A 22,489-nucleotide genomic window follows, 5' to 3' on the forward strand; every position below is an offset into this window, starting at 1 on the left:
GTGTTCATGTGTCTGTATGTGAGTGTGTCCCAGGCACCAGGCCATGGCCTTGCAGCCATGCCAGGAACTTGAGGACCTTGGCTTTCTTTAGAGCAATGGGCTGGCCTGGTCCCATGGTCATAGCCTAGGGCCTATCATGATCTAGCCAGCCAACTCAGTTGGGCAGAGGGAGGTCAGGGTTCAGGTTCAGCCACAGGAGCCCCAAAGTCCTGTGGGCCACCAGAGGACACCTGGGCAGAACTCACTGGCAAACATCAGCAATTCCTAGGGAGAGAGGGGAGGGGGCCACCCCAGGCACTCATGGGCCAGCTTCTGTTTTTGTTAGATCCACTTACCTAAAATGGCGCTGTTGAGGGCAGCACACACAGGCTCCCTCTGGATGGGGTCAAGCTGCTGGCCAACTGGGCAGCTCCAGGGGTCTGAATATGCCAGCAGGCTAAAGGCATCCTAAGGGACAGGGCACTCTTGAAAGGACTGTGGCACACACTACACACACACTTTCATGACTCCAGAGGGATACAGGGCCCTGTGTGGGGCCCAGTAAGGGCACAACACACCCTGACTGTAGTGGCAGGCAGGGTTGTGCCCTCTTCAGAGTCTAGGTGAGGAACAACCTGGATGTCCTGTTTCCCACTGCAGACTTGACTAGAGCCTGCTGTGTCCTGTTGCTGCTGTCCCCAAGGCCCCCCCAGAGTCACCCTGTCCCCACCACCAAATGCGGGCCCACTCTGTATGAGGGCCTCGCTTGTTCTATACCTGCAGCATCTCTGTGTGGGCCAAATTCTTGCCGTACTCCCGGCCCAGCTGCTCACTCAGTGCCTGCAACTCTCGGCCAAACAGGATAATCCTTTCTGTGGCAGCCTGGTTGCCCCCGCAGAGCTGCCGCCGAGGATGCCCATCATCTGCATCCAGAGCCCAGCAGAAAACACATCAGGAAGGGTGAGGAGAGAAGGGGAGGACTGGGGTGGGGACCCCAAAGAGAACATGGAAAGAAGGACCTTGGCAGGGCAGCAGCTTCTCCTAGAGGCAAGTGAGGGCTGGTAGGAGCAGGTGGACCATCTATAGCTGAGGTGTTCTTAGTCCACCTAGCACATGGTCTAGCAGTCAGACAGGAATCAGAAGCTTTCCCTCTTTCCACCCCGTACAGATGCATGGGTGCTCATAAGGGTGCCCACTCTCACTAACTCCCTCTAGCCTCAAATGCAGGGGCTCTGGTCTTGGCAGCAGGCCAGGGCCTTCCCGCCTCAAGCACAGATTCATGACTGCTTAAGGAGGCAGTGCACCACGTCTGGCTACAGCTTCCCAAGCTGCCAAAGCCTGCCCATCCTAAGCCCCTCCAAGAAGGGAAAGGACATCTAGCCTGAGCATTGCTGCCCAAGGAACACCATGCTGGAGCATGGCCCTTACCCATGCTGGACTCATCTGTCTGCAGGTCCTCATGCTTGTAGGTGCCATTGACAATGCGCGTGGACATGCTCTCCAGCACACCATTGGGGTAATGCTCTGCTTCCATCTCCATCTCACTGTCGCTATGGAGAAAGGTTGAGGTGGGAGTTGGCCAAGGGGATGTGATTAAGAGCAGCCTGGTTGGGCCTCCATTCAGGCTTTTGCCACAGGTTGCTGTGGATAAACCGAGGGCCCCTGGGAGCAGGAAAGGGCAGCTCAGGCTTCCAAGGCTCCAACACTTGGCCCCTACTGTGACTCAGCTATCCCCAGAGGCCTGTCACCTGATTCCCACTCTCGTCCCAATGCTGCCTCTGTGATCCTCCCCTCTCTGGCCCTCCTCCGAGGCACACCCCCGACCCTCAATGACTGGAGCCTGGGAGCCAAACCCAGGTCAGCCCTGAGACAAGCCTAGAGGCTGCTGAAAGCCACCTGTAGTCTGCAGCCTAAAACCCCTGCCTGCCCAACATGGCTGCCCACAAGCCAGGCCCAGTAAAAGCTCCTTCAGTACAGACCCTGGGGTTTCTAACAGGCCTGGTCTCCTCAGAGGGAACCACATTCTCAGCCTGGCAGTGTCAGTGCCTCTGGAAAAAAACAGGGTCAAGGAAAGTGGCAGCTGAATCACGGGTAGGGCCAGAAGCCAGAGCCAATGCCTGGTCTGGTGGGTCAGCAGCTACCACTCCAGGCACAGACCTGGAATGGAGGTGGGGGATGAAGGACAGGGGGTGCATTCCAAGGACAGGCTGCTCTGGGCCCAACTGGCACAAAGCAGAAGACAGGAGGAAGAAGCAGAGCAGGACAGGCACCTGGTCTCCTGGTTACTGGTGCTGCTGTGGGGCTGAGACTTGGTGGAATCTGTTGAGTTGGACTCGGAGTAATTGATGGAGGATGGGGACGAGGAGGACGAGGAGGACGAGGATGAGGAAGAAGAGCTGGGCGCAGGGTATTTACTGTGGTTCTGTTTGTTCTTGGTGGACGCAATACCATTGCTGCAGCTGGGACTGTCTGCTCCTGGAAGCCGGGGGACAGTCAGAAGACGAGAGGCAGCTTGCCGTCAAGTGGGGCCCCGGGAACAACCACAGTGATCCCACTTCCCTTCCCCCAAATCCAGCAGTAAGCCCTGAGCCCAGCCCAGGGAAGGGTAAATGGATAGCCTTTCTTCTCCACACCAGTTCTTCCCAGAGCCCTCCAGAGAGTGGCTGACCTGTGTTGTGCATGTGGGAACTACTGGGGCCATGTCGGGGGCTGAGGTTGGGGGAGCCAGGGTAGCTGTCCTGGGACTTGGGGCTTCGGGAGCTCAAGCTGCGGACCTCACTGTCAGTCCCATTCACCATCTCCACAAATTGTCGGCACCTGCAGAGGGAGCAGAGCGGCAATGCTCTGGACTTGGTCTCGCTCATATGTTCCCACCTCCAGCTGAGAGGGACTGGGCTAGGGGGAAGCTGGTGGTGCCCAAAACGTACTTGAGCATGAAGAGCAGGTTGGGGTTGTGCTCCAGCAGCCCTGGGTAAAAGCGCTGTGTGGTCTCAATGGCCTCGCCCACACGGCCTTCCAGCACCAGCTTCTGGATCTCTGCAGAGAGCAAGAACAAGGCAGTGGGCAAGGGGATGCAGACCCTCCCAGCCACATGCCTGTACACTGCCAGGCCTGGGCATGGACCAGCTGATGGTCAGGCGTGTTGGCTCAGGGTGGCATGCCCAGTTGAGATGCTCACAGAAGAAGAGGCTGAAGAAAGAACCCGGCTGCCCAGCTCCACAATAGACCCTGGTTTCTGCCAAGTGTTGGGGAGTCCTCAAAGAATAAGAGGGGAAAACAGAGGGGGGACTCTCAGCCCAGAGGCAGCGGGGCGAGTTTGGAGGCCTGTTCCTATGGAATACAGGTCACCAGGGACCTGGGCTGGAGAAGGGCTTGGCTATGGGAGCATGATCTGGGGGTGGGCATCCAGGCAGCTTGGTAGCCCTCTTCAGACAGACTTGTCTCCTTTCTGGCCTCACAGGGGGGTGGCAACGGGAGCACATTGGTTTCTGGGCCAGGGCCCATGTCTTGGCAGTCTTCAGGGGCTGGCAGCATGCTCCCTGCTGGGAGAAGAGGTCATCCTCCTCACACTGGCATCTCTGACGTTGACACCTCTCAGGCCATCAGCATCTTGCTCTTTGCCTTGGGCCTGGTACGTCTTGCTGGGAGCTACTTCTGGGTCTGAGGCTCTCTCATTCGTAGATCCCAAGTCTGGGATCCCTTTCCATCTGTCTGGCTGGGCGTAGCTTCTCTGGGAGACACAGACACATGCACATACACAGAGACGACAGGCTCAGAGAGACGCAAGCAGGCACACAGACACACATGTCCACACACACCCATTCTCTCTCGCTCTCCTTTCCTTTTCCTATCTCCTTTCTGGGCTCTGCTTCCTCTTTCCCAACACCCTCCTTCCATAAAAGAGTCCCGAAAACACAATATGCAGACCAGTATGGACACCAGGAAAGCTTCCTTTGGCTCTTTCCTTTGGTTGTCAGCAAAGGGCAGGACCAGAGGTGGGGAGCAGAGAAAGGTGCTACCACAGCAGCCACTGAGCATCAACCTTCGCTCTGTCTGACTACTTCAGTGCTCTCTCTGGTCAGGAGCAGGCAAAACTACAAAGGCTGAGTAGATGGTGGGAAAAGCAGGGCTCGGGTCTGATAAGATGCAAACACACTCTTTCTGGAAGATCATGAACAGGATGCTGAGTAGAATCCAGGATTCAGGGGTAAGAAAACAAACATGGAGGAGTAGGATCCAGCCATGCCACGCCCCAGCCTATGCCGGGCTATCAGAGCGTGCATTAGGGAGGCTGTACTAAGACATTCCCATGCCGCTAGACTGTCCATCTGGCCAGCATTGTCTTGAAGGCAGGACAGAAACAAGGCCTGAGACTGGGCTAGGGCTCTGGGCTGGTCTCCTCGACCAAAGCTGAATGGACTCCTGACCCAGGCTAGCAAGAGCCAGAGAGCAGAGATGGGGACAGGTGAGGGAAGAAGAGATGGGGGGGAAGAGAATCAACCTTACTTTGTCTGTTCTTTATGGATGCTTGTTCTTCCTGAATTGGGGTTTCAGTCATTCGGGCAAAAGCCGTGGCCGTGGCACAATACCCATGATGCACCAGGTAAGATGAGACCATGCTAGAAGAAAGGAAATGCTCAAGGTGACACTCATGAACTGCATTTCTCAATGACCACCTGATGGGATAGACTATTTGCCTATTAGGTCTTTCCTAAACACATCTTGGAGGTGCAACCTCCACAGAATAAGAATAAAGAGACTGAAACAAAATGAAAATTTCCCCTGGTGCTCATGCAGTCGGGCTGAGAAGGGGCTGGTCACCACTTCTGTCTTCACAGCTTGGAGGAGTGGCTGTGGTTTCTCTGGGATATGCTGCCCACAAGCGGGCAAAAATGGTAACAAAAGTACACACAAGCACATACCATCTCCTTACAGAAGCAGCTGCCTCCTGTGAACTGCAACGAGCCCAGAGATGGCTGAGAGTTTCTCTGAGGGCTTCCTGGAATGGCAGCCAGCCAAGCAGTCTGGCAGCTGCCCAGAGAGAGATGATGCATGCCACATGTGTACCTTTTATAGACAAAGGAGCTCCTCTGCAGGCTGCCCTACCTGCCCAGCAGAAGCATTCCAACTCACCAGGTGAACCTTGCCCTCAGGAGTGCTGGCTCTAAAGAGTGATGGGGAGCTAACCCACGACCTATGTTACTCCATGAAACACCAAAAATCAGGGGCCTAAGAAGCCAAGATATCAGGCAACATCACGGCCAACAAGAACACAGTCTTTGGGAAATGGTCCTGAGAAGCCTGATGCCCAGCAGCCATTTAACCCCACCCAAAGCTGGCTGAGCAGCGGCATGTGTGTGTGTGCATGTGCAGAGATGTAGAGCAAAAGGACGAGCCCTCACATCTGATGTGTACATAAGTGAATACCTTGATGTGTGTATATGTCTGATGTCATTATTATAAATGCCAAACACCAATGTCTGAAGGCCCTCCCTGGGGCCTGCCTCGGCATCAGTTCCTCAAGAAAGGAAGGCTGCGCATAGAGCCCAGTGTGCACTCCAATCCCACCCACAGGACCCTAATACCCCAGTGTCTTTGCAGGGCAATGACCAGAGCTAGCAGAAGCCAAGCCCTTCCTTGCCCACCCTTGAGAGCCAAGCTAACAAGCTAACCCACCTCCTGGTAGAGTGGGTACTGGTCATTGCCTCACGCAGGCCTGCAGCTGGCAAGTGGAAGAAAGACCCAAACCTGGCCTCCCTTGGGATTCTCAGCAAGACTGGCTTCCAGGAAAGTCTGGGAATTGATCACACAAGAGCCAGCTGGCTGGGCCAAGGGAGGACTCTCTTCCTGCCACCACTGCCATGAATGCATGGAACTTAGCTGGATGCTGACCCTGGGAGGTGACCTCAGGCCAGAGATGGATATTCTCTATGGTAGAAAACAAGTCAACAGAGGAAGAGACCACAGGGCGTCCTAGGACATCCTCTGCAAAATGACCCGGGGAAGGAAAATAGCCCTGCTGGTGATATTACACACACAGCCTTCCAATCCAGTTGAGGAGGCAAAGGTTTAATTAGAAACAGCTCCAGAGAACTGAGTGGGAGCTATCATCAATAAGAGGGAAGCAGGAAAGCAGCAGGCAGAGTCATACTGGGAGTGCTTCCCAGAAGGAAGGCTACCCACTGGAGTTCATAAGAGCAGCTTATAGCAGTACAGAGGCCTATAGGAGAGTGAGGCCCCTAGGATGGGGTAGGGCTGGGTAAGGGCGGGAGCAGGGCACTCACTTCTGCAGCACCGCCTGCCACTCGCCAAGCCGGGCACTGATGGGGAAGCAGTGGACAGTACCCTGGACCTTGGCACGCCACTCCCGCATGTAGTCCTCAATGTCAAACAGGAAGGGCTGCTGCCCAAAGTTGGCGTCCACAATCTCCCCAGGTGTCTGCAGGCCTACGGTGGGGTAGAGGTTGGCCTGAGGAGGAGAATGAAATGTCAGTCGGGCCCTGAGGGCAATGGGGCAGCAGTGCCTTGCCTCACCTCACCTCTGGTGCAGAGGGGAAAGGTGCTGGCTCCTGCAGGCCATTGCTCCAGCTTTGAGCAAGTTGCAGCAAGGCTGGAGGAGGCAGGGCTAAGCTACATTCTGCCCATCTTCCTATTAGAGACACTATTCCCCAAAGCTTGAAGGGAGAAAGCAAAAGAAAAGCAAGCCAGGCTCAACATGGAGTCTCCTGCCCTGCATCAGAGGCTATGGTGTCCCCAAAGCCCAAGGTCCCCCTTTGGGACTCGCCCAGGCACTGAGAAGTAGGCTGGATTCCACAACCCTGCAGGTATGCCCATGAACATCTGCTGCAGGGGTAGATAATGGTTCCTCTCAGAAAGATCCAGGACCAAGGATCCCTTTGCTACAGAAAAGGAGTATATGAGGGGATGTGGAAAGACAGGAAAGGAGGGGAGGAGGAGGAGAGCTTGAGAAAAGGGCTTAGGTGGTTTGGACCCCCTGATGCTGGCAAAGGGTAAAGAGAGGCCACTGCCCTTCCCGTCAGAGGCTCACTTAGAGGAAGATGTTCTGGGTAGTGAGGTTTGGGCATGTCCCTCCATGAGTGTGGGGCTCCCTGCTTTCCACAGATGCTCTGCCATGACCAGCTTTTGCCAGGTCACTCCCTCACTCAGTGCCTCCTGTGGCTCCCACTGCTACTGCCCAGTGTCTCGCCAGCCTCCTCCCCATTGTCACTAGGCCCCCAGTCGTCTCTTCCACTTTCCATCCTCAGGCTATGTGTCATTCCAAGTGTCACGTGCCTTTACTGTACACTGAGTTGAGCACACCATGAGCTCTGAACCCGTAAGACCTTTTGCTTCCTTCCTTTCCCCTCCCATCCTCCGTGCCTCAGGCAAAGCCTACCTCCTCCAGCAAGCCTTCTGTGACCGTCCCTGCCCTCAGTGACACTCCCCACCTCAGGGCATCCACACACATTCTAGCACTTGGCAACATACTGGCCACATTCATGTCTGGTTGTTTCATGTCACACCTTCACAATCAGACTCTTTCCCAGCCAGGGTCAAGAATTCTCCTCCTGTGTCTGTTCTCTTTGCCTAAGACCATAGCCCCTCCTGGGGTCTCCAAGTAGGAGGGAAGAATTCTGATCCATAGACAAGAAGTTCTAACAGGACCCTGGCTGCTGCAGTCTGTGCTTCAGAGGCCCCTCAGATCACAAGGGCATTTCCTAGGGCATTGCAGGAGTCCCCAGAATCCCAAAGCAGCCACTCGAGTCAGCAAACCTTCCCTCCTTCCAGAACCCAGGTAGGGCACACAGAGCTGGGCCAGGCTCCTAGCATTCTGGGTGGAGGCCCTGTATGCAATGAGGCCTATGATGACTCATAATAAAGAAAGACTGGGGTGCAGAAGGTGGGGATGAGCCCTGAACTAAGCAAGCAGTAAATCTCACCCTTTTCCAAGAAAAGAAAACCCCACAAAGCTCACCTCTCTGGCTCAGGGGTACCCTGCATGGTAGCAGGCTGAGTCCCCTTGGGTACTGGCTTTCCTCAGGGATCTCTGATGGGTATGCACATGGACCAGACACCCTAACAGTTCAGGAACAATTCTCTGCATCCCAGTCCACTAGCTCTAAGCCACACAGAGCTGGCTCAGACCAGCTGGGCCATGAAGCTACCACCATCTCCACTCGCACCGTGCCCTAGCCCCACAGCTGCCTTTGGAAATGCTACAAATCACTGTCACCTGCTAAGGGTCTGGAGGAAGACCAAGCCTTGCTACTGGAGAGGAAGGCCGGCAGGTACCCTCAAGCTGACAGCACAGCACACCTCCCTGGTTGGGGAAAGGGCCAGACTCCACACCCGGCACTTGCAGGTACCACCAACCCCATCCCAGGCAGCTCGCAAGGGCCCAGAGTAGGGAGATCCAATAGTAGTACTTACCGGGAGGTCTGTGAAGGCTATACCTGTGGAGGGAAAGGAACAGTCATAAGGCCACTTGATCTCTTACATCTCTGCAGGCCCACAATAGGGGGTCTGTCACAATAGACAGACCATCACAACGGGAGGGGCTGGTCACCACATCTCCCCTATAGTGGAGGCCAAGCACATGCTGGCACCTGGTAGGTTTAGACCCTGGCCTTCTCTTTGTTGGGTGGCTTGGCCAAAAGTGAAGTCAGATATTTGAGTATTTGTCCACAGCTCTTCCACCCTTTCAGGGAAAGCCCGCTAGGAAGGACTAAACTCAAATGATCTACCCTGAGGCCTCTTCAGGACTGATCCTTCTCTTGATGCGACACATATTTAATGGAGACCTACTGTGTACGCCAGGCCCTTTTCCATCCATTACCTCATCTGATCCTCATACCAACTGTGGGGAGCAGGCTTTCTTATCCCCATTTTACAGACGAAAAAAGTAAGCCTCACAGGTTAAATGATTTGCTAACAGTCATAAAACTAGCAGAAGTGGTGGGGCTGGACTCATTCCTATCTAACACTCCAATATCATTTCTAAGCTGACAGTGAAGTGGAGACAGAAGGGTGACGCTGTCCACCTCCAGCCCACACCTGTCCAGAGTCCCCAGAGCTTCCAAGTTGACAAGTTAACATTGGCCTGTGTACCCACTAAACCCTCCTGCCAAGAGAAGGGGCTGCGTCTCCAGGGACGTCAGCCTTGAGCCGGAAGTGAGAGTGGGACACCAAATACACAAGCAGGCCTAAGCAGGAGACGCACGTCAGAATATCCACCAGAGCACTGGTGTTCTGCAGACTGAGAAGTGACTCTAGGTCAAAGGAGACTCTTCCAAGGACTCACAGCCTTTCCATTTTTTAGATAAATTCTTATATCTTCTAGCAGCTCCTGAGATTTTGGCCTAAGTGGTTTTCAAACCACTCCTCACATGTCCCACTCTGCTCTCCAAACTCCTACCCTGAAAAGAAACTGAAACCCAGGAAGTCGGAAGAACAGGTGAGGGTTTGACAATAGGTCTCCCAGTAAACCTGGGGCCAGAATCTCGACAGCCCCAGCCAGCGTATACTATGTGCTTCATCTGTGCTAAGCACAGGGCCCACTGTCTTACAAGGAACCATTTAATCCTCAGAACCTTGGAAGATGTACACTGTCTCTGACACTAGTTCATAGATGGAAAAAACAAGGTGCAGAGAGATTGTTTACATTCTTTGTCGGGCTATTTTGCTCTTCCATAAGGGAAGCTCATTTAACCCCATGATCTGCCTGCCTGAGGCCACTTCTGAGCCCCACATGCAGAGTCAGCAGTCACAGAGCTGGCAGGATGGAATCTGGAAACCCGTGTGCACCCATGAGGAGACCTCAACATCCACCCTCCAGGTCTGCACAGGAGCTGCCCTCATGGATCTTAGTGTGGCCAGGCTGCTGCTGCTGTACTCTCTGGCTCATGGAGGAGGCCCCCACAACCCTCGAAGAAAGGAGAGTACAGGCTCTATCAGTTATCTGCAGTGTGATCTTTGGAAAGTTACCCAGCCTCTCTGAGCTAATGTGAAAAAAGGGGGTAACATCAATCCTGACACCTCAAGAAAGAAAGGCGACAGATATTCCGCGAAAGCTGCTTCATAAACTGTGAGGTCTAGGTACAAGCTGGCTGCAGTTGTGACACAGAGTGAGGCAATTACCACATTTCTGGGTAGGGGATAATCCAACCAGGCTTGCCTGGCTCTACCTCACAATGGCACTCAGGAAGAACAAGGCCTTGAGGTGCTTCCAGGAGGATAAGGAAAGGGGCTACTCCACCCCCTATTGCACTGGACAGAGCAACACTGCTCCCCCCAGCCCTGTATGTCTCTGGGAGCCTCTGCAAGGCCACTGTGACAGCAAGATCTGGCTTTGTCCATAGAAAGAAGGCCCAGGCAAAGATCCAGGATGCATGGGCCGGCCCAGTGGTGTAGCAGTTAAGTGCGCGCGCTCCACTTCGGCAGCCCGAAGGTTCGCAGGTTCGGATCCCGGGCATGTACCAACGCACTGCTTGTCAAGCCATGCTGTGGCAGCGTCCCATATAAAGTAGAGGAAGATGGGCATGGATGTTAGCCCAGGGCCAATCTTCCTCGGGAAAAAAAAAAAAGGAGGATTGGCATCGGATGTTAGCTCAGGGCTGTTCTTCCTCACAAAAACAAAACAAAATAAAACAAACAAACAAAACATTATAGAAAAAAAAAAAAAAGATCCAGGATGCAAACAGAACATCCAAACTTGTTGATAAGAAGTACCCTGAGCTAGGGCCGGCCCTGTGGCTTAGCGGTTAAGTGCGCGCGCTCTGCTGCTGGCGGCCCGGGTTCGGATCCCGGGCGTGCACCGACACACTGCTTCTCCGGCCATGCTGAGGCGGCGTCCCACATACAGCAACTAGAAGGATGTGCAGCTATGACATACAACTATCTACTGGGACTTTGGGGGGAAAATAAATAAATCAATAAAATCTTTAAAAAAAAAAAAAGAAGTACCCTGAGCTAAACAGACATAGGTCAGGACTCAGAGAGGATGAAGTCATAAAGAGCTTGTGAGAGAGCACAGAGCTGTATAAAAATGACTCTGCAATTGCACAGACCACTTGTGGATGAGACGTCAGACACCTGTCTCCATTCACTCACTCATTCATCCTTCCATCGAGTATCTGCTGAGACCTCCCAGGAGTTAGGCCCTGTGATAGGCACTAGGAAAACAGCTGCAAGCCTGGCCCTCAAAGTGCTGCCGACTCCAGCAAGAGAGATGGCATGCAACTAATGATTACACAGACAACTGACCAACGACATACAGGGCGAGTGCTGTGAGGAACACTGGAGCAAAGGAAAGGAACCGTGAGGACAGAGGCAGGAACATCATTCTGCCTCTCTAAAGGGGAAGGGTAGGATTCTAAGGTTAGAGAGCACTTATTGGCTCATTGATCCCAGGCAAGATTCTGAAGCACATTATTGTTAAGTTGGCTTGCGAAAAGGAAACCGGGTCATTAGAAGATTCACCAAGTAGTCGATCACTCCACGTTCATTGCCTTTCCATTAAATTTTGTGATCTAGAAAATGCAGGGGACAGTCCATATCCCTTTTTCAGTAATATCCTTATAGACGAGAGAGAAAAACATGAGTTTCAAACTAACAAAGCTAAACAATTCTTAAATGGCTGGTGTCTACCTGGACAAGCTCAACTGTAGGCTGAAGGGCTCAAATCTCAGCCTTGTTCTCTTCCAATACTTTTTATCACTATCTTGATAAAAACACACATAAACATGTTTAACAAATTTTAGGTTTATCCAATGCTGAAAAGGATACCAAATATTTGAGATGGAACAAGCAAGAAGATCTTGACAGGCTAGGAAAATAGGCAATTTACATGAAGTTTAATTACAAGATATGCGAAGTCTTGCATGGGGTTTATAAAAAGCATGCATTAGAGAGATGAGTTTTTAAAAACAGTGTCAGGGTTTGGGCTGACATTAAGACGGCCACAAGCTACCCCGTCGAACCTGGCGACCTGACTGACAAAGAGCTAATGGGCCCCAGCACACATTCAGGGCCCAGAGGAGGGAGGTGCAGGTGCAGAGGGGACACTAGGGTATGCCCCAAACCTTGTATCCCATGGCACGTGCTGTGCTCTGAGCAAAGTGTAGACAAGCTGGAGAGATGTGAGGAGGGCAGGTATACGGAGCAGAGGGGCAACACTGGGCCTGACTGTAGAGGAACAGGTGAAGGGGGGCTTGGGTAAAAAGTGAGAGCCCACAACAGTGGCCCCTGGGATTCTGACAGCAGAAAGACCAAGAGCCTAGAAATAGCTGGAGTCAGAGAGCATAGGAGTCAGTGAGGAGACATCTTGAGACCTTGGCCCCACCCTCTAGCTGCTAGCTCCTCACCAGCTGGATACCAGCAACTGTAGCTACATGGCATGGATGTCAGAGGAGCGTTTCTCCGGATGTGCATCTGGGTCTGCACTGTGGTGTTTGTGCCGCTCTTAGCTGCCTACTCGGTCTGTGGCATCCATTGTCCTTTTGAGGAATGCTGGCTCCTGGTCACTCAGCCCCAGCTACCAATAAACCCAATTTCCACTCAAGTCCCCTGATTCTGCCTGGGCTCATCTCTTGCAGAAGCCACAGAGGGGCTCTAAGGAGTGGCAGCCACTTTTTACTGCCCCTCAAGCCAAAGAAAGCAGGCCTCCTAGGAGTTGACTTCCAAGTAAAATGCCCAACTCTCTTTCCTGGCAAGGCCTGCGGCCAGCATGGCTGGTAGGGTTCTGCCAGATCAGAACCCTCTGCAAACCCTGGCAGGTAGGCCCAGCAGTTAGGTGCCACCTCAGGGCCACTATGGCCATGGATTCCTCTCACTCAAGGGCCAAATACCAGTCAGCCCTAGTAGAGTACGGCATCAGAATAGCCAAAGTCCCTCTCTATCTCAAGTTCTAATCCTAAATTTCTACACATGTACAGGATTACTCCTCCAAGGGATTTTCCAGGGCCCCCATCACCATCCACTGATTGCTGTTCCTCCTGGGTTCCTGATCCTGGTTGACAGCACCACTAATCCTACCACTTTCCCTTCTTCCCTTCTTATCATGCACCTGATCTATCACTAAGCCCTGCTGGGCCACCCCTAGGCCTCTGTCAGGCCTGTTCCCCACTTCCTGCCTGCCTACTCATCACCACTGCCTTGCCTCAGGCCATGTGCCTCTTCCCTTGGCTCTTAACCCAGTCCATCTTTTACAGTTTCACCAAAGGGACCTTTTTAAATATACCTCTGTCTGGGCTGCTGCCCGTTAACCACAAACAGGCCATAAGAGACCTGGCCCCATCTGACTCCAGCCTGTCTATTTACCTCCTGTATTAAAGCAGCCCTTACTGTGGCTCCATAGCAACCAGCAGCCTGAGTGTTAGGCCTGAGTGTCAGAAGGCCAGCCAAAGTCTGAGCCTAGGCTGTGGGCATGCAAATCACTACCAAATACATACATACTCAGGCCCTTCAAACTTCTCACTAATCCCAAACCCCGCTCCAACAAGTGCCACACAGGCCAGGGTCATGACCAGGACACTGCTGCTCTCTCAGTACCCACCCTGAGCTTGATAAATGCTGCTGAATGGATAGATTAACAAAGAGGGTGTCCCTGCCACCCTCCCTTCACCTTGCAGGGCTCCAATGCCTGGAAATGGCTATAGTTCCCCAGAGCTCAGCAGAGGCTCTGCAACACTGTTTGGCTTTAAGGCCTGCCCTTGGCCCTCTCATCAAGCAAAGTGGCTCCACGGGGCTGACCCTCCAAGGTTGCCTATGCACCCACCAAGGCTGTGGCCATTCTTGGTGTAGAAGCAGGTGCCATTGATGAGGTTGACGCAGCAGCCAATTACGTCTCCTGTAGTGAATGTGGGACCATAGGGCTGGCCAGTCCCCGAAGAGCAGAAGGAATGCCCATCATCGCCATGGTAACCATAGGAATGTTTGTCCCAACCTGTGAGGGAAGAGATCAGCAATAGCTGAGTAGAGGTACTTGAGAGAGAAGCAAGAGAGTCACACGAGCCCACCCAGGCCTGAGCCCCTCTCCCCAGCCTGCCACCACCTCAGTCAGCACTCTTGGCCTCTCACAGAGCCAGCTGTGGACAGGTCCTGGCCGTGCCAAAAGAGCAGTGAGTCCAGCAGCTCCCCACCCCCGAGGAGGTGAGGCAGCCCCACAGAAGAAGGAGCCTAAGCTGTGGTTAACAGGAACCAAAACTATGCATGACGTGGAAGGGATTTACCAGAAGACTGTGCAACAAGGAGGCAGTAAAGGAAAGCCTTGTGAAGGAGAGGTGACTTGAACTGAGCTCTGAGGTGTATCATGGTAGGTTTTTATAAATATTTTAAATTTAAGTATTTAAATTTAATTTAAATTTAAATTTACATGTAATGAGATTCTCCCTTTTTAACATTCACAGTATATGTGTATACATGTGTGGGCAGAGTGAAGGCAGGGGCTGTGGGCAGGCCATAAGCAAAGGCGAGTGGGTGAGAACTGATGGATGACAGGGCCAGGAGTTGGCAAGGAAGACAAAGGGCATGACTAGAGACGTAGAGCTGACAGACTCTGGAGCCAAACTACGCCCTGTGTTTGGACCTATGACCTCAAGGGCAAGATGGCCCTCATGGTCACAGCACCTGTCCCAAGCCTTGTGTACCCTGAGATTTCATGTCTTTTTAGCCAGGAACCCTCTGGTTAAACAAAGATTTCCCAGAGTCCATAGTGGGGAATAGGCCAACGTTGAATGGTTTTTGCTAATGGGTACAGGGCCCAGAGCCCTGCTGCTCCCCTCCCCACATCTTCCCACCACATCACAAGGAAACTAGCGTTGAGACCTGTTCAGGACTGGCTTTAGAAGGGCCAAGGCCTGGACCTGGAGCCAGGCTCTATTCTCACCTTCCCAATTGCCCAGAGATACTGGGACTGCCTGGCTCAGGGGACAAAGTGCTGCTCTGGGCATCAACCCAACTTCTAAGCTCCCCAAGCGCAGGAGTGGGAGGGGCCTTCCTATTGCTGGTGGGTATACAAATCATTTGACCTCAGGGAAATGGCTCTTCCGGGGCACAGTGATGCCCATTCACACACTGAGAGGCAGGCTGATGAGGCTATCGCAGGCAAGGCCTCTCCTCAGGCATCAGCGCAGGAGGCCTTATGGCTCCTGGCAGCAGCTGCTTCTCCCCTAGTCTGTAGAAGGCCATAGATGAAGGGTGACCATCTGGACAGCAGTGAGGAGCAACGTGACAATCATCTCTCCAGGGCTAGCTCAGACTGTGCTTGGTGGCTCTAGGCATGCTCACCATGAGCTTCCTGTGAATTGCCATGGGATTCTCAACATGGAATCCCTCAAGATAGGCTGTTCTGCTATAGTGCCCTACAGCTGCTAGAAATGCAAACTTCTGCTCCAGAGGCCTGGGATACCAGGAACAAAGATGGGGCTCTCCTCAATGCTGCTTGACTAGCATAGTCTTCCCTAAAGCTAAGTCCACTAATCACCACCTCCTAAGGCCATGTGGCTGTGGCGGAACACTGTCCAGTAAAGCCACTGCCCCTTCCAGCTCTCCCCAAAGAATCCTTCAAGGAGGGCTGCTTGCTGTTCCTATGGGTCCTCTCAGAACTAAGCCCAGAGCTGCTGATGCCAACTGGGTCCTTCCCCTTTGCCAGCACATCATGATCACTCCCAGCGCTTGGCCCTTGAAGTTTTCCATAACATTTTTTGGTTTCTCCCCTAGCACAATGCCCACAACTCTGTTCCATCCCTGATTCCTGCTGAGCCTCTCCAATCACCAGTCACTATTCCTGGAACTGTCCCTGTTCCCCTACCCACATCCCAAGATCACAAGCTCCTTGGAGCAGGGCCACATGATCTCATCACCAGTTGCCCCAGTGCCCAGCACATCAAGAGTCTGAGAGGTGGTACAGGTGTGTGCAAACATAGGTATATGTGTTCATCTGCAGTGACCAGTCCAAGCCACCAGCCTACCTCTTTCTCACACAACAAAGATCCTGTGTGACAAATCTTTTACACAGATTTTACCGTCTAGAAGATACAAGACATGAGCTGGAAGGTTTTCTTTTTTTTTTCTTTCTCAGATTGATGCAGTAGATATTCTAGAAAACCTAATAATAATGTGGCCATCTGATTTATCAAAGCTAGTGAAATCCCCTGGAAGAACCATTTCCTACTTAGTGACTCAAGGATATTTGGGAGATATTTTTATCTCAGTGTATGGGAGCTCAATGACCATCACCAAAACAACAGATGCTTATATTTTCAAAGAACTAAAGTAAAAATTTAAGTATTTTGAATACTTTTCTTCAAAAATAAACATAATTATTTTGACAAAACTACTATAGCATTTTTAGATTTTTAACTCTAGCTATAAATATGGATTTTAAATTAAAAAAAAAACTGAAGAATCCAATTAAAAAAAAGAACATAAAATATTTAGAGTCAATTCAGGATTCACCATCACCTCAGTTTGGCTAGAAAATAAATAAGTTTTCCTGTTATTTTTTCCCCCAATTCCCAAATGATTGATTAATTATATAGATTTGCTCAAAGGAAGAAAATTCACAGTTCCTGTGGTACGTGAATAAGGCCTCCCGGAGATGTCCATGTCCTAATCCCCTGTGAATATGCTACCTGTGAATATGGTACCTTACATGGTCACAAAGATTTTATAGAAGTGATTAAATTAAGGCTCTTAAAATAGGAAGATTATCGGGGCTGGCCCCATGGCTTAGTGGTTAAGTGCACGCGCTCCGCTAATGGCGACCTGCGTTCGGATCCCGGGCACACAGCGACGCACCGCTTGTCTGGCCATACTGAGGCGGCGTCCCACATACAGCAACTAGAAGGATGTGCAACTATCACATACAACTATCTACTGGGGCTTTGGGTAGAAAAAGGGAAAAAAAGGAGGAGGATTGGCAACGGATGTTAGCTCAGGGCCGGTCTTCCTCAGCAAAAGGAGGAGGATTGGCATGGATGTTAACTCAGGGCTGATCTTCCTCACAAAAAAAACGGGGGGGGCGATTATCCTGGATTATCTGGGGGGCCCAATGGAATCACCAAGGTCCTTGTAAGAGGGAGGCAGGGGGGTCAAGTCAGAAAAGGTAATGTGATGCTGGAAGCAGAAAGAGATTGGAAGATGCTACACTGCTGGCTTTGAAGATGGAGGATGGGGCCATGAGTCAAGGAACGTAGGTGGACTCCAGAAGCTAGAAAAGGCAAGGGAACAGATTCTCCTCTAGAGGTTCCAGAAAGAACACCACCCTGCTGGCACCCTGATTTTAGGACTTCTGTCCTCCAGAACTGTAAAATGATTATTTTAAGCCACTACTATTGTTAGAGCAGCAATAGGACACTATTACAGTCCCCTATGGCTATAGAAGAAATTACTAAGCATCTACAATGATCAGCACGCAGAAGCAACACCTCAGCTCCCTGTCTACTGCTCCTCAAAGCGCTATGAAGTTAAAAGCTTTTCCAAGAAAATCACGGAGCTGTAATGTATCTTCAATTTAAGCTATCATTTTATAGCCAATATTTTTTCCAAACATAGTTACAAGACTGTGTGTGTACATAAGGTGTATATGTATCTGTGTGAAAGGCAGCATGGGGTTAAAAACAGAATGTTACTATACATCTCTTAGTAACAGTGGCTGCTCCCGCAGCTGGGTTTATGGCTACTGTCCATCGTCTACGAAGGACAAGCATCATCAGCTCACCACCAAACAGTTAACAAAGGCCTACTCCACGGAGTTGACAAAGTAGGTGAAAGGAGTACAGAAGACATAATATATAAGTAACGCAATAAGCAAACAAGAAAACACCTGGTAGGGGCTGGCCCCGTGGCGTAGCGGTTAAGTGCGCGTGCTCCGCTGCTGGTAGTCTGGGGTTCGGATCCCAAGCGCGCACCGACGCACTGCTTGTCAGGCCATGGTGTGGCGGCATCCCACATAAAGTGGAGGAAAATGGGCAGGGATGTTAGCTCAGGGCCAGTCTTTCTCAGCAAAAAGAGGAGGATTGGCATGGATGTTAGCTCAGGGCTGATCTTCCTCATACACAAAAAAAGAAAACACCTGGTAGGCAAAATGTGCTCTGAAGAAAATAAAACCAGATGATGGGCTAGAAATGGGAGTGGGGATGAGGACTGACCGGGATGGGGACTGACCAGGATGGAGTAGTCAAGTTAGTCCTTGCTGAGGGGTGACCCTTGAGCAGAGGTGTGCTTGATGAGAGGATTAGAAGGAAGAACATTTGGGGTAAAGGGAACAAGCTCAGCATGTCTGAGAATCAGAAGGGTGGCCAGTGGGGCTGGAGCTGTGTGACATTTAGGACTGACTCAGAGCACCATGGACAGGACTCACTGAATGTGAGTGCTGATGGCATGAGAGGAAAAAAGGATGACTCCTAGGATTTTGTCCTGGGCAAATGGGTGGATGGTAGTACCATTTACTAAGAGACAGGCAAGATGTGCAGAAGGAGCAGGCCTTTTGGACTTGTTAAGTTTGAGACGTTTTATTAGACATCCAAGCAGGTGGGTGGCTATACAAGGCAGGTGAGATGACTGTGGCTTGTCCCAGAGGCAGCAAGGCTGTGATGGGGAACACTCACTAAACAGTGGTGTGGACATAAAACTTAAAATGAAGTCACTGGGACAGCAACTAGCAGGATGTGCAACTACCACATACAACTATCTACTGGGGCTTTGGGGAGAAAAAGGGGAAAAAAAAAGGAGGAGGATTGGCAATAGATGTTAGCTCAGGGCCGGTCTTCCTCAGCAAAAAAAGGAGGATTGGCATGGATGTTAGCTCAGGGCTGATCTTCCTCACACACACACAAAAAAAACCTAAGTCACTGGAGGTTTTCCTACTGTGTTGTCCTGATACAACAGCTTTCTGTTTTTCCTGCCAGAATTTTTCTACAAGGGAGCTGGGAGGAGAGTGGGTCTCAAAGCTCTGTGTTGCCATGTTCCAACCTTGTGTAGAAAGCCAGTGTAACAGACTAAAGCTAGTAAGCATAAGGTAGAGGCAAGAGACAGAGACAGAGATAGAGATAGAGAGAGAGAGAGAAAGTCTCAGACAGCATTTGAGTCCCCGAGACCTGGCTCCTCTGTTTGTCCTGCCTGAGGTCTAGTGGACCAAGCTGATTAGAGATAGGTTTCTCTCTCTTGACGCAACCAAAGTACTCTGACTAAAGGGACCACATCTAAGCATCCTTTTGTTCACCTTGCATAACACCTGGCCCACAGCAGGTGCTCAAGAAATGTTGAAATGCAAAGGGAAATGTGGCCAGGGGCTGGCAGGAAACCTGAAGTACAAGACTGTCAATGGCTCAGACCTCCTTGTGACAAACCACCCATGGGCAATCCTGTGAGGAGTTTTGTTGCTGTTTTTCTTTTTTTCTTCCCTTGGTGAGGAAGATCAGCCCTGAGCTAACATCTGCCAATCCTCTTTTTTTTGCTGAGAAAGACTGGTCCTCGGCTAACATCCGTGCCTATCTTCCTCCACTTTATATGGGACGCCGCCACAGCATGGCTTGCCAAGTGGTGTGTCAGTGCACGCCCAGGATCTGAACTGGCGAACCCCGGGCCGCCGCAGCAGAGCACATGCACTTAACCGCTTGCCCCGCCGGGCCGGCCCCTGCTGTTTCTCTTTTTAAGAAAAAAAAGAAAATTAGAGCTGTCTGCTTGCATCATACCCCTACTCATACAGACTGATGGTGAAGCCACTTCTGGGTCCCGGAAAGAGGCCTGCACTGCAGGCCTGGCTTCACCCATGGGGAAGTCATTTAACTTCTCTGGGGCTCAGTTTCTTCACCTATGAAAAGAGGGCAGGTGATGCAAATATCCCTGCCAGTTCCAAAAGAATTTATGTTCTAAGTCCCCCTTTCCATTAAGAGGGTCCAGCAGCCGGCCCGGGTTCGGATCCCAGGCGCGCACCAATGCACCGCTTGTCAGGCCATGCTGTGGCGGTATCCCACATAAAGTGGAGGAAGATCGGCACAGATATTAGCTCAGGGTCAGTCTTCCTCAGCAAAAAAGAGGAGGATTGGCATGGATGTTAGTTCAAGGCTGATCTTCCTCACAAAAAAAAAAAAAAAAGAGGGTCCAGCAGCGATGGTCATTCCCATACCTCTGCCTGGGCAAACCTCCCCTCCAGCCCCACCACCCCCTGCTACCCCGCTACTCCTGTGCTGAAGCCAAAGTCAGCAACTTTCTAAGCATGGGCCCTAGCAGCATGAGCAGTCACTCTTCCCTAGATGGGCCTGGTGTGAGGGGTGATGTGCTCAGGAATGAGAGTTGTCACCCTCACCACAGGGCCAAAGCCAGCTGTCTTAAGAGGACAGTGGGATGTGAGAACCAGAAGAAAACAAGGGGGTAGAGGCCCTGTAGGGAGTCAGGTCCAAGTGGCTCTGGGTCAGAGGATGGCTGGGGCTGTATGATGGGAACAACACTTTTGACAGAGAGTGCCACCCAAACAACCATTCTTCCCTCTCCAAAGAGAATAAGGCTTGTCACTCTCAGAGAGAACTGATGGGTAGCCAGCCTGGCGCCCACACAGAAAAGCCTATCCTCTGCCACGTCAGACACCTATCAGATGCCAATGATGCAAGGAGAAGCCAAGCCACATTCATGCCAAGAGGCCCCAGGTACCCAGTTCAGATGCTCTGGCACGATTCAATTCCCTCTCCATCATCACTCAGAGGGGCAGTCTCAGTCACAGAAGTGCGGGGGTGGCTGAGGAAATGGTTCATCATCTTGGCACTCCCAGATGCCATCCCAGGCAGGTTACAATGCCCTAGAGGTGGGACACTCCCCATGGGAGTACCAAGGAGTCCAGCATGATTACTCCAAGAGCCCACCCTATGTCACTCTCATCTGCTAGGACACATTAAAGGCCTCAGTCCCAGGGGAGCTAGGAATGGAGAGGATTCCAACCGCCGAGTGGAAAGATTTCCGCATCATCAGCACATTAGCACAGAACCCTGGGAGAAGCCTGGTGCTGTGCCTGCCCACTAGGTTCTGGTTCTGGCCCAAGGCTGACCAGCATATGCCCTTCTCACAAACCTAGCCTAAGCGCTGGCCCCTATGCCACCAAACGAGCCATCTCTCCTCAACAAATGGGTCCCGATCATCACTGGACTTTGGGGTCAGAGAGACCTGGGTTTGAATCCCAATTCCATCACTTCTTAGCCCCTCTGAGTTCCCCCGGCTAAACTTCTCTTTCAGGTTGGTGGGAGGATTAAATGAGAATGGACATGGAACACCAGCCCACAGGAGGTACTCACTGGTGAGTTTTCCTTCCTTCTCCATCTCTAACACCAGCTCAGTGGTCAGGTCTGGGCGCTTCAGACCTCCTGCTCTCTTCTGGCCTGAAGGAGCAAGCAGAGGTGGAGCTGATCACCACCCACCTCTCCTAACAGCCCACCAACAGCAGCCCCAGGCCTGCTCCACTCTTGCTTGTCCCCAGTTTCCTGGGAAGGCCACCTGACCTTCGGAGCATTTGGCAGAGCTCAACAGCCATGCCCAGTGGCTCTCAGAATGTCACTCTCAAGGCTGGCTATGGAGGGAAGGAGCTAAGCTGGCTCGCTCAGCGTGCTTCCTGGGCCTGAGGTTGCAGTGGAGAGCATATGTGCCATGGGGAACCTCGTGGTAGGGCTGCTTCTCAAGGGTGGTCACTCTCTCAGAGCCATCCCTCCCCAGAAATCCATCAAACAGATGCCTTTCCCATAACCTCAGATATGTTTAAAAATCTGACAGGATCACTGCCTGGAACAGCTTGACAATGGATAATGGGAAAGCAAAAGAGAGTTTTTCATTCAGCAAATGCTGTGGGATGGCATCAGAGAAGGCCTATCACAGTACTCACACAGCTGTTACCCTGAGCCATGGGACCAAGAAATAGGATCAACACAACCCTAAAGTGATGCCTCTGAGAGCTCTAGGCCAGAGGGGCTGGGGCTGCCCTGGAGGTCTTCTCTTCATGGTGGCTCAGCATGGAAGCCAAAGCAAAGAGGGCAGGAGAAAAGGGTTGTCTCTGCAAGTAGCTGCTGACACCAGGGGCTGACACCAGGTGGAGCCTGCCCTTGTAGGGGCACCAGACCCTATAGTGAGACAGAGTCAGGTGTCAGCTTAAAGCCATGGGCAGAGTGAGGGACTATATAGCAGGCACCAGTACATAAAGGGGCCTTCCACAGGTCATACTCCTCCCCCACCTCAAAAGAAACAGATACCTAAAGGCCAGGACAGGGCCAGGGGCAGCCAGGATGGGTCTAGCTGGGTCTGGCTAGGACATGGCTCAAATAGCATCTGGCACATCTGGTAGGGCTACCTGCCTACACCTCAGGCTCCCATAGGACAGGCTGGGTCTGTCATCCATGCTGAATCAGGCTAAGGAAAAGGGTGGTACTGTCCTGTAAAACTGAGGTGCAACCTCAGCTCCCAGGCCTTGGTATCTCTCCTCTGGGGTTGGGTTTGGCTTTCCCTTGTTTCCCACTGAGCTCCTTTTGAACCT

At 51.9% G+C, this 22,489-nt stretch overlaps 1 protein-coding gene across 2 annotated transcripts in view; it reads right to left on the minus strand.

Moving 5' to 3' along the window:
- The window catches only part of RANBP10 (RAN binding protein 10), a 63,597-nt gene that overhangs the window by 3,590 nt on the left and 37,518 nt on the right, over positions 1-22,489 (minus strand). The window contains exons 4-13 of one of the 2 annotated variants that reach the window (XM_058528059.1): positions 13,754-13,921; positions 8,410-8,432; positions 6,264-6,448; positions 4,486-4,598; positions 2,907-3,015; positions 2,648-2,796; positions 2,250-2,454; positions 1,408-1,529; positions 757-902; positions 336-447 (exon numbers count right to left, since the gene is read on the minus strand). In XM_058528059.1, coding sequence (XP_058384042.1) covers positions 336-447; positions 757-902; positions 1,408-1,529; positions 2,250-2,454; positions 2,648-2,796; positions 2,907-3,015; positions 4,486-4,598; positions 6,264-6,448; positions 8,410-8,432; positions 13,754-13,921 — 1,332 coding nt within the window. The remainder of the gene's footprint in view (positions 1-335; positions 448-756; positions 903-1,407; positions 1,530-2,249; positions 2,455-2,647; positions 2,797-2,906; positions 3,016-4,485; positions 4,599-6,263; positions 6,449-8,409; positions 8,433-13,753; positions 13,922-22,489) is intronic. The other variant, XM_058528060.1, reaches the window with a different exon arrangement.

Source organism: Diceros bicornis, chromosome 32 (genome assembly GCF_020826845.1).
Source record: "Diceros bicornis minor isolate mBicDic1 chromosome 32, mDicBic1.mat.cur, whole genome shotgun sequence".
NCBI lineage: Eukaryota > Metazoa > Chordata > Mammalia > Perissodactyla > Rhinocerotidae > Diceros > Diceros bicornis.